Consider the following 18,317-nt stretch of genomic DNA (forward strand, 5'->3'; position numbering starts at 1 on the left):
AAAAATTCTACTTCGTGAAGTACTGGCATGAAAGTTGTGAGATACTGCATAAATTAAGTTTGCTCTGAGGCCATTTTTCCTGAGGTAAGACAAAAATGGGTGAGCCGGAGTGTAAAGAACTGTGAGCTATCTCACACTAACTCAACTTAGATGGAACACGGCTCTCAGCCCCACGTACCTCGCAGGGAGTCTGTTGTGGGGAGGGGAAGGGAAAGGAGTTTGTAAGCTGCTCTGCGACTCCAAGTGAAGGACAGGGTATAAATCCAACCTTCTTCAATAGGTGAGGCAACAACAAATCAAGTGCAGAAATCAGGGAGATGGAGAAGGGGTAGAAAAGGAAAGACAAATTATTTACCACAGACACTGACCAGAGATTTCCTCCATGATGGCTGTGGAGCAGCAGCAAGCTTTGGAGGAATCTTCTTCCAGCTCCACTGAACACTCACCGTTCTGCTCAGGGGCTGTGAAGCAATTAAGAAAGAACATCTTCAAAGGATGTGAAGTGCCTTGCCCTTCACCATTCAGTTACTTATTCTCTTCTGGCTGCTGGCTGCCTGTTTTCATAACAGACTTTGACCTTCAGGACCTGAGCTTAAACTTAGTTATCCTTTCTCCACGTAACCAGAACAGCAACCCTGTGAGCTGTGTGAGCCTAAGAATCCAAGGTCAGCCAATGAGATACACGGTGGAGGGGGTTGGATCACACTGGTCCTAGTAATAATAATAATAATAATAATAATAATAATAGATTTTATTTATATCCCGCCCTCCCCGCCTAGGCGGCTCAGGGCGGGCTAACAACATTCCATACATTAACATGAACCTATACACCATTAACATGAACCTATACAACATTCCATACATTAACATGAACCTATACACCAGCTTCTTTTATACGCTTTCCCCAGATACGTAAGGTTTTACCAGCATCGAGAAATGTCTCATGTGAACGTGACAGTGGGTTTGTTTTATTTTCTTGGCTATTTATAATCACCCATCATCCCCATACACACATAGAAAGACGTCCCAAGTTGGCTCCCTCATAGTGAAGTGCTTTTGTACAGATAACACTTATTAGAGAGCTGTTAGGTGCATCGCTGGGTAGAAACTACTTGAGAATTTGGACAGAGGAGAAACTGCGCAGTTGGGTCGCTCCCCATGACAAAGAATCCCTGATAGAAAAGCTACTACTATCAGGGAGAAGGGAATATACCTAACTGGATATTAGGGAAAACTTCTTTTAATACTAAGAGTTGTTCAGCAGTGAAATCAGCTCCCTACGGAGGTGGCGAGATCCCTCTCACTGGCAATCTTTAAGCAGTGGCTGGACAAACACTTGTCAGGGATGCTGTAGGCTGATCCTGCATTGAGCAGGGGGTGGGACTAGGTGGCCTGTATGGCCCCTTCCAACTCCGGGATTCTATGGTTCTAACTTCTCTGATGTGCTGCAACTGAGAGCCAGTTTGGTGTAGTGCTTAAGTGTGCGGACTCTTATCTGGGAGAACCGGGTTTGATTCCCCACTCCTCCACTTGCAGCTGCTGGAATGGCCTTGGGTCAGCCACAGATCTTGCAGAGGTTGTCCTTGAAAGGGCAGCTGCTGTGAGAGTCCTCTCACCCCCACCCACCTCACAGGGTGTCTGTTGTGGGGGAGGAAGATAAAGGAGATTGTGAGCCGCTCTGAGACTCTGAGTGGAAGGCAGGATATAAATCCAGTATCATCATCATCTTCTTCACGCCCCCCCCCCACCAGGAACTCTGGCCATAGAAATTATGTGAGATTCCTCTCCCTCTCTTTATTCATCGCCCTTAATATAACTTTTTTTTTTATTTTTCTAGATTATTTTTTTAAAAACCAACTTTCTTGTAATCTGTTAGAAAACCACCATAGATGCTTGCAAGCAATCTTGACAAGTCAATCCAAACAGTGTCTTTTTTAGTTATCACTTCCCCAAGATTTCTTGGCCATCAATATATTTTTGTGCATTTATGAACACAAAAACGAAGCACGCACACAACCCAGAACTCGAAGTTACTTATTCCATTTCTTTATCTTTAATATTCTTCATCGTGTATCATACTACAAATTGTAGGGTTTTGTTAAGGAAACAATATACAAGGCACCGCATGCTGTTATTAGCAGGAAAAATTAGTCCAACTGCCGAAAATCACTGCACAAAGACCTGTCAAGGAAAAATAATTAATTCCCACATTATGACGTTCTCTCTCCCCAACACACATGCTTCCCCCTTCTCTCCCCCACCCACCTGCAGTTAAACTTTCTTACACATATGCAATATCCCTTGTCTCACACGTTTCTCTAATACACACACTCCCTCCCATTTCTCTGATCCCCTAAACACATGCATTCTCTCCCCTCACATGCTCTTCCCAAAACATACATGTTTCCACTTCTTCTCTCCCACCTACATTCTTTCTGCCATACACACAATGTTCTTCTCTCTCCTGTGTATTTCCTCTGCTCCTCCATACCTTCCACCACAGGATCTCACTGGCTTTCTCACACATTTCCTCCCCTCTCTCAAACACATGCTCCCACTCTCCCACATACATGTTCCCTCATCACTCCCATGTTGACACATTCACTTGCTTCATTAAACACATGCTCTCTCTTGACATGCATGTGTTCCTCCTGCTCACGCATAGATTGCATCACTCACATGCTTTCACCCTCTCCAACACACGTCCCTCCTCAAACAGATGTCCCCTCTTTCTCTCACACGCAATCTCACTTCCTCTTCATTACTTGTTCCTTGAGTCCTGCATATAACTTTTAGCCATCTGTTGTAATGCTAAGAACATAAGAGAACCAATGTTGGATCAGGCCAGTGGCCCATCCAGTCCAATGCTCTGTGTCACACAGTGGCCAAAACCCAGGTGCCATCAGGAGGTCCACCAGCAGGGCCAGAACTACAGAAGCCCTCCTACTGTTTCCTCCCTAGCATGAAGAAGACAGACCATCATTGCCCCACACAGAGTGTTCCATCTGTACATTGTGGCTAACAGCCACTGATGGACCTCTCCTCCACAGAGAGCCAGTCTGGTGTAGTAGCTAAGTGCATGGTCTCTTATCTGGGAGAACTGGTTTGATTCCTCACTCCTCCACATGCACCTGCTGATGTGACCTTGGGTCAGTCACAAGTTCTTGCAGAGCTCTCAAAAGCAGTTTCTGTCAGAGGTCCCTCAGCTCCACCTACCTCACAGGGTGTCTGTTGAGGGGAGCGGAAGGGAAAGGGGATTGTAACCCATTCTGAGACTCCTTCGGGTAGTGAAGGGTGGGGTATAAATCCAATCTCCTCCTCTTCTTCATATGTTTATCCAGTTCCCTCTTGAAACTGTCTATGCTTGTAACCACCACCACTTCCTGTGGCAATGAATTCCACATGTTATTTACTCTTTGGGTGAAGTTGGGTTAATTACTCTTTTATCTTTTGCCTACAGCTCATTAATTTCATTGAGTGCCTACAAGTTCTTGTATTGTGAGAAAGGAAGAAAAGGATTTCTTTCTCTCCTTTCTCTCTCCCATGTATAATTTTGTAAACCTGTCTCATTCACTCCTCAGTCAACATTTCTCCAAGCTAAAGAGCCCTAACCTCTTTAACCTTTCTTCACAGGGAAGGCATTCCATCCCCTTCATCATTTTAGTTGCCCTTTTCTGTGCTGTCCCCAATGCTATAATATCTCTAAAGAACTTAAAAACCCTGTATTAATGTTATAACTTTTTCTATTTATCCTAACAATTTTCTGATGAGTTTTGTCAGAGACACTGGTACATACTGACAGATAACTCAATGTAAAAGGGAGAAGTCACAGTGTAAAACCGGCCAAGAAAACCACAGCACTGTCATGCAACATAATTACCAGTGTTAAAGCTGCAGTACTGCAGTCCTAAGCTCTGCTCATGACCTGAGTTCGATCCCCGGTGGAAGCTGGGTTTTCAGGTAGCCTGCTCGAGGTTGACTCAGCCTTTCATCCTTCCAAGGTCGGTAAGATGAGTAACCAGCTTGCTAGGGGGGAAGTGTAGATGACTGGGGAAGGCAATGGCAAACTACCCTGTAAAAAGTCTGGCATGAAAATGTGAAAGCAACGTCACCCCACAGTCGGAAATGACTGGTGCTTGCACAGGGGACCTTTCCTTTCCTTAATCTCTTTATGTGAAAAGCATAACAAAGTTTGTGAGCACTATAAATATTAAAAAGGCACTTCTATAAACAACAGAATAACACTCAAACTCGATGTATGAGGATACATTTCCACACATGGTGATAAGTCCCAGGGATTTGTAAACAAGCTGATAAGTCCAAAGACTTTCACAAACACCAAAAAAAGGCACAATACAAACTCAATTCTATCAAAGCTCTAAGTTTTCAAAGAATTTGATGCTTATCCAGATCTGACTGCAACGGATCACTAGCTGGAATTCTGTTTCACCTCAGCTTCTTCTGGCAGATCCAATCAACCCAGATCCAATCAACATCAAAATCCAAAGAAAAGGTCACTTCATTAAACATTGAGTCATGAAAGGCTGGCTTCTCTCTGTCTGTAAAGGTCAGCATTCAGTTGCATAATTCCAAAATGTAGAAAAATACAGCTAATCAACATTGTTGGAAATGCTGGGCCCGAGTGCTTCCCAATGTCCTTGCTTTCAGACATTAATTGTAATACAGGTTTTGTACAGAAGCATTTCTACAAATTTTCTACACACTCTGCAATTTCATTGGCCCCTCTCGGAGTCAGCTGTACAAGTTTCAACAACAATGCCAAGACCACGATCACATAGCCTGGAAAATCTACAACAATCAATGGACTCTGGCCATGAAAGCCTTCGACAACATATTTCAGTAACAAGCTAAGAGTTTTCCCACAGTCCAGTAGCTTTCTTAGGTTTCCCTCCCCTGTGGGTTCTCTTGTGTGCATAGAAACTCGACCTGTCACGGAAATACCTCTCACATTCAGGGCATTTATATGGTTTCTCTCCTGTGTGAGTTCTCTTATGGACAAGAAGGAGTTCATGAGCACCAAAAGTCTGCCCACAGAACAAACATGAATACGGTTGCTTGTCTGTGTGGGTCCTGCGATGCACCACCAGGACATCTCTCCGGCTAAAGCCCCTTTCACAGTCTGAGCACTGGTATGGTTTCTCCCCTGTGTGGATCCTCTTGTGCTTTATGACATACGATTTGCTGCTGAAACACTTCCCACAGTAGGAGTAGGCATAGGGCCTCTCACCCATGTGAGTCCTCTGATGTTCGATAACCTGAGACATTCACACAAAGCCCTTCCCACAATTGGGGCACGTTTTCAGTCTTTCATCTTGGATGACTCTTGGCAGTTCTTGGCAGTTCTTCGCGTTGGCCCTGACTGTGAATGGATTTTCCCTCTTCCTTCTCAGAGAAGCGTTCTTTTAGTCTCTGGGAGGTTTCCCCCAGTCCAGGGCAGCAGAAAGTGGCTTGTTTGGTTCTTTCCAACAGTATCCCTTCCTCTTCCAGTTTCCCAGTGTTTTTTGGCTGCTCTCTTTGGTCTTGCCTCACTAACCTGTTACATTTCTTTGAGGAGGTGAACAAACATGTGGACAAAGGAGACCCGATAGATGTTGTTTACCTTGACTTCCAGAAAGCTTTTGATAAAGTTCCTCATCAAAGGCTCCTTAGAAAGCTTGAGAGTCATGGAGTAAAAGGACAGGTCCTCTTGTGGATCAAAAACTGGCTGAGTAATAGGAAGCAGAGAGTGAGTATAAATGGGCAGTCTTCGCAGTGGAGGATGGTAAGCAGTGGGGTGCCGCAGGGCTCAGTACTGGGTCCCATGCTCTTTAACTTGTTCATAAATGATTTAGAGTTGGGAGTGAGCAGTGAAGTGGCCAAGTTTGCGGATGACACTAAATTGTTCAGGGTGGTGAGAACCAGAGAGGATTGTGAGGCACTCCAAAGGGATCTGTTGAGGCTGGGTGAGTGGGCGTTGACATGGCAGATGAGGTTCAGTGTGGCCAAGTGCAAAGTAATGCACATTGGGGCCAAGAATCCCAGCTACAAATACAAGTTGATGGGGTGTGAACTGGCAGAGACTGACCAAGAGAGAGATCTTGGGGTCGTGGTAGATAACTCACTGAAAATGTCAAGACAGTGTGCGTTTGCAATAAAAAAGGCCAACGCCATGCTGGGAATTATTAGGAAGGGAATTGAAAACAAATCAGCCAGTATCATAATGCCCCTGTATAAATCGATGGTGCGGTCTCATTTGGAGTACTGTGTGCAGTTCTGGTCGCCGCACCTCAAAAAGGATATTATAGCATTGGAGAAAGTCCAGAAAAGGGCAACTAAAATGATTAAAGGGCTGGAGCACTTTCCCTATGAAGAAAGGTTGAAACGCTTGGGACTCTTTAGCTTGGAGAAACGTCGACTGCGGGGTGACATGATAGAGGTTTACAAGATAATGCATGGGATGGAGAAAGTAGAGAAAGAAGTACTTTTCTCCCTTTCTCACAATACAAGAGCTCGTGGGCATTCGATGAAATTGCTGAGCAGACAGGTTAAAACGGATAAAAGGAAGTACTTCTTCACCCAAATGGTGATTAATATGTGGAATTCACTGCCACAGGAGGTGGTGGCGGCCACAAGTATAGCCACCTTCAAGAGGGGTTTAGATAAAAATATGGAGCACAGGTCCATCAGTGGCTATTAGCCACAGTGTGTGTGTATATATAAAATTTTTTGCTACTGTGTGACACAGAGTGTTGGACTGGATGGGCCGTTGGCCTGATCCAACATGGCTTCTCTTATGTTCTTATGTTCTGTCCCATCACCTACCAGAACAAGGAGAGAATCCAAAATAAGAGTCAATCCTGTACCGGGAGGGAACCTGTTCATATAGCACTTGGAAGCTTTTTCCTTTGAGCATTTGGCTTTTATTTTATTTTTTTCCCATACTTAGAACTGTCCTGTGTAAATTGGATCCTTGATGTGACTCACAAATGACAGACATGTGATTAAGTGATGCAGGGAAGCGTGGGCTCTCTCCATTCATCCCCCAGACTTCCTAACACATAGCAGTTCAAAGTCCTCCTTATCTGTTGAGAAGTGAAGGCCATTCCCAGCCTCTGTCTCCAGTTGGTGAAGTGGAAGGAAGGGGAGGGGTTCCTCATTCCCAGGCAGCCGCCATCCTCTCCGCTGTGAGAAACAAAGTAACTACAATAACAGTTACATGTAAAAACCAAGCGTGGAGGAAGGCCTGACAGGAGACATTGCATGGATCCTGACAATATTGGTATAAGGTCATAGAATCATAGAGTTGGAAGGGACCTCCAGGGTCATCTAGTCCAACCTCCTGCACAATGCAGGTAATTCACAAATACCTCCCCCTAAATTTACAGGATCCTCATTGCTGGCAGATGGCCATCTAACCTCTGTTTAAAAACCTCCAAAGAAGGAGAGCCCACCACCTCCTGAGGAAGCCTATTCCACTGAGGAACCGCTCTAACAGTCAGGAAGTTCTTCCTAATGTTCAGCTGGAAACTCTTTTGATTTAATTTCAACCCACTGGTTCTGGTCCTACCTTCTGAGGCCACAGAAAACAATTCCACGCCACCCTCTATATGACAGCCCTTCATGTACTTGAAGATGATGATCATATCACCTCTCGGCCGCCTCAGTCCCATATGGAAGATGATTTTGGTATAAAATTTTCTTGGATATTGGTATAAATAATGACATATAGGGGACTCTACATTTAATTTTTTTTTAAATTGGACTTATTTCACTGGCTCTGTTCCATTTTACTTTTTTTTACAGTGAGTTTAACCCCACAGTAAATGCACCCTCACTTCTCAGCCTTAACTGACACATCTTAAAACCTATATTGAAGACAGAACCATAGAATGTTTTTTAGAATGTTTTAATTGAAATTGCATTGGATTGGTTTTAACCTATAAATGTAAATGTTGGAAGTGATTGTTAGCTGCCCTGAGTCCGCTTGTGGAGAGGATAGAAATTTAAGGTAAATAAATAAAATAATAAAAGACCAGAATGGGCAAAGACCTGGCCCAAATTCAGCATTTTGCTTCCAGTGATGCAGAACCCATGTCTCCAAAAGACAGGCTCTCCCAGTACCAGCTCCTGTTGAGGTTCTGTTCCATCCATCAATTTCTTCCAGCATCCTCTTCAATTAGTGAACTGTTCTGATGCTCATGGAATGGGCTTCCACTGGAAGTATGCACTGCCCCTTCACCCTTGGGGGCTAAGAGAAGCATGTGGGTCACGCCCATTCTGCTGTCACCTCATCGGTTGCTGAACAGGTGTTGGGTACAATTCAGTTTCAAACAGATAAAAGGAAGTACTTCTTCACCCAAAATGAACTTAACACGTGGGATTCACTGCTGCAGGAAGTGGTGGCAGCTACAAGCAGAGATAGATTCATGAGGGGATTGGATAAATATCTGGAGCAGAGGTCCATCTATAGCTGGAATGTATAGATGGAACACTCTTTCTGGGGCAATGATGCTCTATCTTCTTGGTGCTTGGTGGGGCAACAGGGGAAGGGCTTCCGGTATTCTGGCCCTGCCAGTGGACCTCCTGATGGCCCCTGGTTGTTTTGGCCTCTATGTGACACAGAGTGTGGGACTGGATGGGCCATTGGCCTGATCCAACATGGCTTTTCTCATGTTCTTAACATTAGAAGTAGGGGGTACACAAACCTCCCCAATTAATGTCCCTCCCCAGCACAAAAGATTCCCTCAACAAATTCTCCACACATTGGAAGATTCTATCACTTGCAATCTCCTGTATGTAGAGACCAATCCTACAGGAAAAACAGACCATAAACTGGAGAGTATGTAGACCACAACTGAGTGACATGACCACTTGACGTTGCCTTTTAAAGAACACTTAGATTTGAGTCTGGTTAGCACGTCAGAGACTAACAAGGTTTCCAGGGTTTGAGCTTTCAGGAGTCCAAGCTCCCTCATGCCCCAAAAATCTTGTCGGCCTCTAAAGCACGATGGAATTCAAATCCAGCTGTTCTACTGTAGACCAATATGGCTACTCTCTGACACTGCCTTTTATAGGCCACTGGGCCATCCCATCCTCTAACTGGCTGCAGCTCTTTTCAGGCACTCTGGCAGAGAAAGCTCTTTCCCAAAAGCCGCAATCTCAGATCCTTTACCTGGAGATGTTAGGGATTGAACTCGGGGACTTTTGGTCTGCAAAGCTGAGGCTCTATTCACTATGCCATGACCCCACAACACTGCCCTCAGTCCTGTATGGAAGATGTCATACAATGATGACTCTGGAGGTCCCCTTCCAACTCATAATTCTATTCTAAAAGAAGAGGGGGTATCTTAAATTTCCATTCAAACTGGTTACTTCTATATATAGCACTTAAATTTCCATACGAACTGGTTACTTCTATATATACCCCACCACCAAATCTGTGAGATGGGCTAAACTGAGCAACCAGCCCCAGATGAAAGGGTCCTGGATCAGGGCGGGGTGTGTGTGTCTGAACCTGGCCCTCTCGGATCCCCCCACACCAAGGTGGAAGGGGGGAGGAAGTCACTGTCCCCCTACTCTTCCTGACATTCAATCTGCCTCTCGGCTCTGCAGCAACAGCAGTGCCCTTTTACTGTTTGCTTCTGAGGCCAGGATGTCTTTCCCCTCAGAGCAGCATGCACAAGACAGCCCAGTTGCTTTTCAATCCATGCACCGGCCCTCCTCTTCCTCTGTTCCTTGTTGGCCCTGTCCATTCATAGGTAAATGGCTGTTATCACCAAACCGCCCCCCCCTAACTGTCACCATTTGGAAAAAATGTGAAACCAGTTGGTGTGGTCATGCCAGCTCCTAAGCTTCAAACCCCCCGTCCCCCCCACCCCAATGTAATGGTTTCACCAATCCTTGCTTAGTTGTGATCAGAAGAGGCAATCAATCAATCAATAATTTTATTTATATCAATCAATCATTTTATTTATATCCTGCCCTCCCTGCCGAAGCAGGCTCAGGTGAAAAAACTACCACGCCTCCTCTTTCTCTACCTTTGCTGCCGTTTCCTCACCATCATTTCGCCTCAGTCTCTTAGCCACATTCTCTGGCCATTTCCTATCTACTTCTTGACAATTCTGATCACACACACTCACCTCACCACATGTGCCACCTCCCCCACCACCCCCGCAAGCAGCCTCCTGCCTTCCCTCCATTGCACCAGCTGCTTGCAGGCTGGATAAGCCCTGGACGGCCCAGTTCCAGCTCACGGGCCTTATGTTTGACACCCCTGCATGAGAGAACATATGACTGAAAAACCCAGAGGTTGTGTGACTGTCTAATTATCAGTCTACCTACCTACTTTCAGAGCAGCTTTTAAGACAGAAAGGAATTTTTACCTTGAGAGGAAGCGTCACTGTCACTCTCCTGTTTGATCACCACAAAGGATGAAGTTGCACCTTCCTCAGGTAAATTAACAATTATCTTCTTGACCGACTCCTGGAAAAGCAGCAAGGATCTCGTTCAGTCAAAAAAACCCTGTTGCTTATGGTTTGGATTTATAAAATATCAAAACACAACTCCCTGACATTTTGCAGTTGGCTCCGCCTTCTGTAGCAGCCATTTTGTGGTTACACTCTGTGTCAGACTTCCAAAGGTGCCCACAGGTTCAGAAAACCTTGCTTTACAAATGTATAAGTTTTGTAACGATGGAAAAGGTGACATGATTTAACAACCAGATTTAAATGCCCTCTTTTCCAAATTCTCTACTTGGGGGAGACACGACCCCCAGTAACAGGATTTCAAGCGGCATTTTGAGCAGCTGAAGGAAAATCGTGCTCTGCCAGCAGAAGTCCTTCCCTCCACAGAAACATCATTCTTGAAACCTTTGGGTGAGAGCCAGACTATGTCACCCAAAGGTGCCTTCCTGTACTTTAACTTGAAGACTCTGGCTGACCCACACTGACAGGAAAGTTGCTACAAGGTGGCCACCTGTCAGGAGTGATGAGCAGTATTTTGGAATACTGTGTACAGTTCTGGTCACCGCACCTCAAAAAAGATATTATAGCAGGGAGAAGGGCAACTAGAATGATTAAGGGGATGGAACGCCTTCCCTATGAATAAAGTTAGTGTTCTTTTGCATGGAGAAAGGTGCTATGATAGAGCAGGGGTATTAAACTTGTGGACTGGGGACTGAATCAGGCCCCCAGAGGGCTCCTATCAGGCTCTCCAGTAACCGGTTCTTGTCTGCTTCCTTCTCCTTCTCTCTTGCTTCCTTCTGCATCTCAACTTCCTTTGCAAGGCTTGCTCAATCGCACAGGAGCTACAGAGCAAAACCTCGATTTTCTCCATTGGCTGAGGCTCCTCCCCCCTCCTGGTTCCCTGGGGAGGGAGGAAAAGAGCCAGAGCTTCCTTTGCCCAGTTCCATGGATCCCACGGGAGAAATACAAAGAAAGCACCTTTAAGACCAACAAGTGCTAATGTTTTAAACATGTTCTATTTTTAAAAAAAATGTAGTCATGTTTGTGTCCTTTAAAAAGTTTATATCTCTGCTACCTAATCTTAAATAGGTACACACGTGGCCTGGCCCGACACTGTCCGGCCCAGCCTGACAAGGTCTCATTTATGTCAGATCCAGCCCTCATAACAAATGAATTTGACACCCCTGTGATAGAGGTTTACGAAATTATGCATGGGATAGAGAAAAGTCCTTTTCTCCCTTACTCACAATACAGAAACTCATGGGCACTCAAATAAATTAATGAGCAGTAAGCTTAGAAGAGATAAAGGTACTTCACCCGAAGATGAATGGACATGTGGAGTGCAGCAAGAAGCAGTGGCAGCTAGATGTACATGAAGTTTCAAGAGGAGATTGGAGAAACATCTGGAGCAGAGTGGCAATTAGCCACAAATTCTAGATGGAACACTCTGTCTGGGGCAGGGATGCTCTGTGTTCTTGCTGCTTGGGGGCAACATTGAGAGGGCTTCTGGAGTTCTGGCCCCACTGATGGACTTCCTGATGTCACCTGAGTTTTGACCACTGCGTGACACAGAGTGTTGGACTGGATGGACCAATATGGCATCGCTTATGTTCTTATGTTGTGTTTGTGTATTCCTGCACTGAACAAGGGGATGGGTTAAATGAACTCCCAGTTCCCTTCCAGCTCTAACACTCTATACCTCACCCTCTGAAACAAATTTACCTCACCTTTTCTTCTTGTCTCTTGTCCTCTTGTTGCTTCAGGAGGAAATCCTCCGCCAGGGCCACTGCTTGGAAGCAGGTCTCTGGCTTGTGTCCTTGGAGCCAGTTTTGTAATTCTGGGGGCAGGATGACCAGGAACTGCTCCAGAACGACCAGCTCTAGGATTCGCTCTTTGGTATGTTCCTTAGGCTTCAGCCATTGACGGCAGAGTTCCTGCAGGCTCTGGCAAACTTTTCGGGGCCCTTCAGCCTCCGTGTAGCACAACTGCCTGAAGTGTTGGCGCTGGGCATCCAAGCTAGGGGCCTCCTCATCTAGGATTTCTTCCTTCACCTTCTTACTTCCTGGCTTGTTTTCAGATTTGACACCACCATCAGTCACTTCAGATTCCACAGAGAGGCCTTGAGAGGCCTGAGCTGCCTTAATTCCCCTAGGTTGCTGGCAAGTATCGGCTCTGCTCTTGCAAGGGAGCAAAAAAGCCTTAGTATCCCTTGCTGGTGACAATTTTTGCTGGGGGGTGTTGCCCCTGCCTGACTGGGGGGATTCCATGGCTTTCACAAGCCCCTGAAAGTTGGCTTCCCAGCCCTGTAGCTGCTCTTCTTTCTCTTCTTTTAAGTCTTGTCTAACCCGTCGATGGATGCTTCTGCCCCAGAATTCCTTCATGGTCCCAGTTCGGCTGGAGCAAAGGCCTTGTCCCTTCCCCATCCTGGGTTCAGAGCCTGACAACTCCATCTCCTCCATGTTGGTATCATTCTCTGGAGCAGGCTTCCATTGGTAACCTAGGGTTGCTGCATCTCTCTGCTCCTCCGACATTTTCCCTCACAAGGCAAGGGCAGGTGGGATGAGAGGTTTGGTCCTCCAAAATCCACAGGACCTAGTCCAGGTGGCTGACAGGCTTTTAGAATTCTCGATGAACGTGACAGAGTTCTCCCTGAGGGAAAAGGAGATTATAAAAATCAGAAAGCAGCTAAGGCAACTTACACCTTTCTTCCATTTTATCCTCACAACTAGGGCTTTTTTTGTAACAGGAACTCCTTTGCATATTAGGCCACACACCCCGGATGTAGCCAATCCTCCAAGAGCTTACAGGGCTCTTAGTACAGGGTCTACTGTAAGCTCTTTGAGGATTGGCTACATCAGGGGTGTGTGGTCTAATATGCAAAGGAGTTCCTGCTACAAAAAAAGCCCTGCTCACAACAACCCTGTGAGGTAGGTTAGGTTTGTTTCTGCCAGCTGCGAATTTACAGTGAGGTTCCAACTCACAGTCTCAATGACTGAATTGTTAGGGTGAATTCTAGGGTGGAAGGCATTCCTCCACAGCTCTTATTTTTTTTCCACTTACCTTTCACACACTAAAAACTAAGAGGGTGTAGCGGTCACAGAGTCAGACTAAGATCTGCAATGTTCAAAATCCAGATAGTGCTCAGTTATAACGTAAAAAGAATCAGCCACTGTAGCTGAGCACTCTGTCTGGATATTGCAGAATGGGCTAACAGATCCATGGGCATATGAAATAAAACACACTTGGATGAGTGGTCCATATTGCATGTTAAGAATATGTATTCCCACTTACTCCACAGGTAAACATCTCTGAGTAAGGACTGCACTGCATTTGGTAATTGTTGCTTTTTAGGTCCATTTTCTATATGATATGTTTGAAATATATTAGTGTTTAATTTTATGGAGTGCCCTGCTTGTATTTTACCACTGAGGAAGGTTTTTTAGCTGAAACACATTTGGTTCTTGAATTCGTACATTTTGTATTTCTTAACCTGTATTTATATATTCTGACTGAACAAGGGGATGGGTTAAATGAACTCCCAGTTCCCTTCCAGCTCTAACACTCTATACCTCACTCTATACCTCATATATGATTATAGCTTTTGTCTCAATTTTTTTGATTACCTTTTCTGTATAGGATTCAAACTTAGTTTTCACATCTGTTGCTAACTCCTTTATTATCTGTATACTAACTTACTGCAATTTATATGGCTTAATTAATGTGTTATTCAAATCTTAGCTGTATTTGTTGCTCAAGTTAGGCATCCTGACTCTAATTAGCGCTTCCTGGCAACTAACTCCCCCCCCCACTCCACCTCTATGCAATATTTGAAGAAATCTGTTTCAATGAATCTGAATTAGTGTGCATCCTAAGTCTCTCAGCTCTCTGCTTGTACCCAGAACTGAACTTTATTTATTTTGTAAGAACATAAGAGAAGCCATGTTAAATCAGGCCAATGACCCATCCAGTCCAACACTCTGTGTCACACAGTGGCAAAATTTTTTATATATATATACACACACACACACACACACATTGTGGCTCTGCTCCATATTTTTATCTAAACCCCTCTTGAAGGTGGCTATGCTTGTGGCCGCCACCACCTCCTGTGGCAGTGAATTCCACATGTTAATCACCCTTTGGGTGAAGAAGTACTTCCTTTTATCCGTTTTAACCTGTCTGCTCAGCAATTTCATCGAATGCCCACGAGTTCTTGTATTGTGAGAAAGGGAGAAAAGTACTTCTTTCTCCACTTTCTCCATCCCATGCATTATCTTGTAAACCTCTATCATGTCACCCCGCAGTCGACGTTTCTCCAAGCTAAAGAGTCCCAAGCGTTTCAACCTTTCTTCATAGGGAAAGTGTTCCAGCCCTTTAATCATTCTAGTTGCCCTTTTCTGGACTTTCTCCAATGCTATAATATCCTTTTTGAGGTGCGGCGACCAGAACTGCACACAGTACTCCAAATGAGACCGCACCATCGATTTATACAGGGGCATTATGATACTGGCTGATTTGTTTTCAATTCCCTTCCTAATAATTCCCAGCATGGCGTTGGCCTTTTTTATTGCAAACGCACACTGTCTTGACATTTTCAGTGAGTTATCTACCACGACCCCAAGATCTCTCTCTTGGTCAGTCTCTGCCAGTTCACACCCCATCAACTTGTATTTGTAGCTGGGATTCTTGGCCCCAATGTGCATTACTTTGTAGATATCACTGGCCTCAAACCTCATTCCCACATTGGTTTGTTAATTCTTGGATTTGTATGATAATTTACAGCCATTCACAGATCTTTCTTATACCCCATCTCACTTATGTCTCTTGACTCTAAATGGGATGGCTCTCCTGTGGTTCTCTTAGCCCTTTCTTCCATGCCCAGAGAAATGCTGATTGCCACTTTTGGGGTCAGGAAGCATTTTTTCTCCAGGCCAGTTTGGCAAGGGATCCTGGAGGTTTTCTGCCATCTTCTGGGCATGGAACAGGGTAACTGGCGGTGTGTGGGAGGAGGTGTTTGTGAATTTCCTGCACTGTGCAGGGGTTGGACTAGATGACCTTCGAAGTCTCTTCCAATTCTATGATTCCTGACAACAGCCCTCACCCCGTCCCCTACAGGTAATAGTTGAGGAGGTTCTGTTCCTCTGTATCCAATGACGTATGCTTGCACACAAAAGCTTATATACTGTGAATATAACTTTGTTGGTCTTAAAAGTTGCCACTGGACTCGAACTTTGTTCCGCTGCTTCAGACCAACACAGCTACTTCACGTGAATCTATCTTCCTGTATAAGGTCGGTTTCTCCCCTTCTCCCAGGACACTCCTCCCCCCCCCCAGCTTTATGCATTGGAAGCTAGGTCAATAGCGGAAAGCAGAAGTCATCAGAAAATTAAATTAAATGATCTCAACATTGGCTACCAGCTTCAGGTGGATCGTGGCCGCTGCTGTGCCCTGAATTAAGGACATTGTGTCAGGCCTGGTTATTTTAATATAAGATGGCTGAACAAATGTCAGGTTAATAATCTGGTCCTTCCTCATTATTTACAGCCTAGCAAACACCTACGCCTCACCATCTGGCAAAATAATGTTTACGTTACTGGGGAAGGCATGATGTGTCTAAAGGATGCATTCCCTAAAATTCACAGGCTCCTAATCAGTTTGCACTGTAGTGTCAGAATGCTTTTGTAGTGAGAATGATAGTTACTGCTGTACCCGCTGAACCTTAGATTTGAATGAAGTGCCTTTTGTAACGGTTTATGATACCGTATATAGTAACCATGTAACCTCTGGTATCTCAGTATTTCCAAGGACCACGCTCCTTGGAGCACCTTTGAATTCCTAAATAAGCCAGTCTATTTGAAACAAAAAGACACACTGCACCATCCTGGCCCTGGTTATTTTCAGAAACCGACCCCCTCCCATTTGCCCTGGAAGTTACAGTCATCTGTGGTAGGCTTCAGGATGGCGGGGGGACCTGTAGTGAACATATGAAGCTGCCTTCTACTGAATCAGACCGTGGGTCCATCAATGTCAGCATTGTCTACTCAGACTGGCAGCGGCTCTCCAGGGTCTCAAGCAGAGGTTTTTCACGCCTATTTGCCTGCGCCCTTTCTGCTTTCCAAGCAGATGCTCTACCACCAAGCCACCGTCCCTCCCCAAATGAAGGGAACTGCACCAACCCTGGCAGAAATTAGCCGGTAATTATTAGCTCCGCAACTGCCCCCAACCTCTGCAACGGAAGCAAAGGTTTATTCACAAGAAGCCAGAGAAAAATATCACCTGTGTGTGGGGCGGGGGGGGGGGGGGTTGAGGGTGTAAACAAGTTTCCTGATAGAGTTAGAGTACATGGGGTGTCTTAAAGGTGCCAACCTCCTGGTGGGGGCTGAAGATCTCCTGGAACTACCATGCTCGATCTCCATGATGCAGAGATCAGTTCCCCTGGAGAAAACGGCTGCTTTGGGAAGTGGGCTCTATGTGGCATTATCCCCCGCTGGGATCCCTTCTCCTCCTCAACCTCTGCCCTCCCCAGGAATTTCCTAACCCAAAGCCCCAAGTTCGAATCCCCACATTCTGCCACGGAAGGCTGCTTGCTGACTTTGGCCCTCGTGCACACTCTCAGCAATGGGGAGAATATATTCCTTCCGAGCCCCTCCTCCTCCTCCTCCACGCCACCCGTGTTTTTCCAGTTGCAAAATGCATGCCTTTGTGTGTGTGTGTGTGGGGGGGGCTTTGCTCCCCTTCCATCGCAGTTCACCCCCCCCCATCCCATTTGAAAGCACCTCGTTACCTCTCAATGGAAGAACTCGAATCTCTTGCAGCCGCCGATGCAAACACACGTGAAAAGCTACGTATGGATCTGTTTTCAAAAAGAGCTCCCTCCAGTCCTCACTTCCGGTTCCTATCGAGTCCACCATGCGCGGGGTAAAGAAGCAAAATGGGGGTGTTGAACAAAGCAGTAGACAAGTAGTACCTTTAAGACCAACTAAGTTTTATTCAGAATGTAAGCTTTCGTATGCTCTTAAGCAGACTTCATCAGACAAAATGGAATGGCAAGCCATCTTTAAATATAGAGAAAGTGGGCAGTGAGTTGGTATGGGAATGTTTTTAGCAGATTAAAAAGAATCACAAATTGGGGTCCGTGTTTGTTTGATTCAGGTGAACAAAGTTTAGATCGGAGGATTAAATTCATTCTGGAAATCCGGCATGCCCACGGAAGCTTGTTCCCAGAATTAAACTTCGTTAGTCTTAAAAGTACCACTGGAGGACAAGCTTTGTTCTGTTGGTTTTATTATATAGGAGTGAAGGGGGGCGAAACTGTAGGTAGCTGAAGAGCTGGTGAGTGGGGAATACTAATTAACAAATACCTTTCCAAGCAAATAATTTGCATACTTTTTCAGCAAAAAAGGCCTTTACTTTTCCTTGGTTGAACAACTTCCGTAAAGTTTGCACTCTACGTGCACCGCAAATGGGAGATTCCTCCGCTTACGATGGGAACCCGCAAGTGGTGTTGAGAAACCATTAGGGATACCTCTTGGCTTTAGTGCAGCGCTTGGAATGTTCAGAGATTGTTCTTATCCGAGGCGGAAATGACGGCACGCAGCCAGGTCCATTTCCTGTACGAAATTCGGGCCTTCAGGGCACAAATAGTAGCCTTGTGCCTGTAGCTGAGAAAACCCAATGGAGTTAAGAGATTGCAATCTTAAAATTATTTTACCAGGAGCACACTAGCAAAATTTGTGGCAGGGGAGGAGCTTGCGTGAGTCGCTACTCACTTCTTTAGATATATTCTCTCTAAACTGTGGTGTCTTGTGAACAAAAGTTCTGCTTTATGAGCTACTGGCATTAAAGTTGTAAGCT

General features: G+C 45.2%; 1 protein-coding gene across 1 annotated transcript; it reads right to left on the bottom strand.

The window, feature by feature from the left end:
- Positions 1 to 2,037: 2,037 nt before the first annotated feature.
- On the bottom strand, positions 2,038 to 17,329 carry LOC132571204 (zinc finger protein with KRAB and SCAN domains 1-like). The gene is made up of 4 exons (XM_060237913.1): positions 17,248 to 17,329; positions 12,191 to 13,112; positions 10,383 to 10,482; positions 2,038 to 2,181 (listed from the first exon to the last, which is right to left on the bottom strand). The coding sequence occupies exons 2-4, from the start codon at positions 12,992 to 12,994 to the stop codon at positions 2,135 to 2,137; spliced, it is 951 nt and encodes a 316-aa protein (XP_060093896.1). The 5' UTR covers positions 12,995 to 13,112; positions 17,248 to 17,329; the 3' UTR covers positions 2,038 to 2,134.
- Positions 17,330 to 18,317: the final 988 nt, after the last annotated feature.

Source organism: Heteronotia binoei, chromosome 5 (genome assembly GCF_032191835.1).
Source record: "Heteronotia binoei isolate CCM8104 ecotype False Entrance Well chromosome 5, APGP_CSIRO_Hbin_v1, whole genome shotgun sequence".
NCBI classification, from domain to species: Eukaryota; Metazoa; Chordata; class Lepidosauria; order Squamata; family Gekkonidae; genus Heteronotia; species Heteronotia binoei.

Coding starts and splice junctions, on each gene's coding strand:
- LOC132571204 (XM_060237913.1), bottom strand. CDS start 12,994: ATGTCGGAGGAGCAGAGAGATGCAGCAACCCTAGGTTACCAATGGAAG. Junction 10,483..12,190: donor ACAAGAGACAAGAAGAAAAG/GTGAGGTAAATT, acceptor CTGCTTTTCCAG/GAGTCGGTCAAGAAGATAAT. Junction 2,182..10,382: donor CAGTGACGCTTCCTCTCAAG/GTAAAAATTCCT, acceptor TTTCCTTGACAG/GTCTTTGTGCAGTGATTTTC.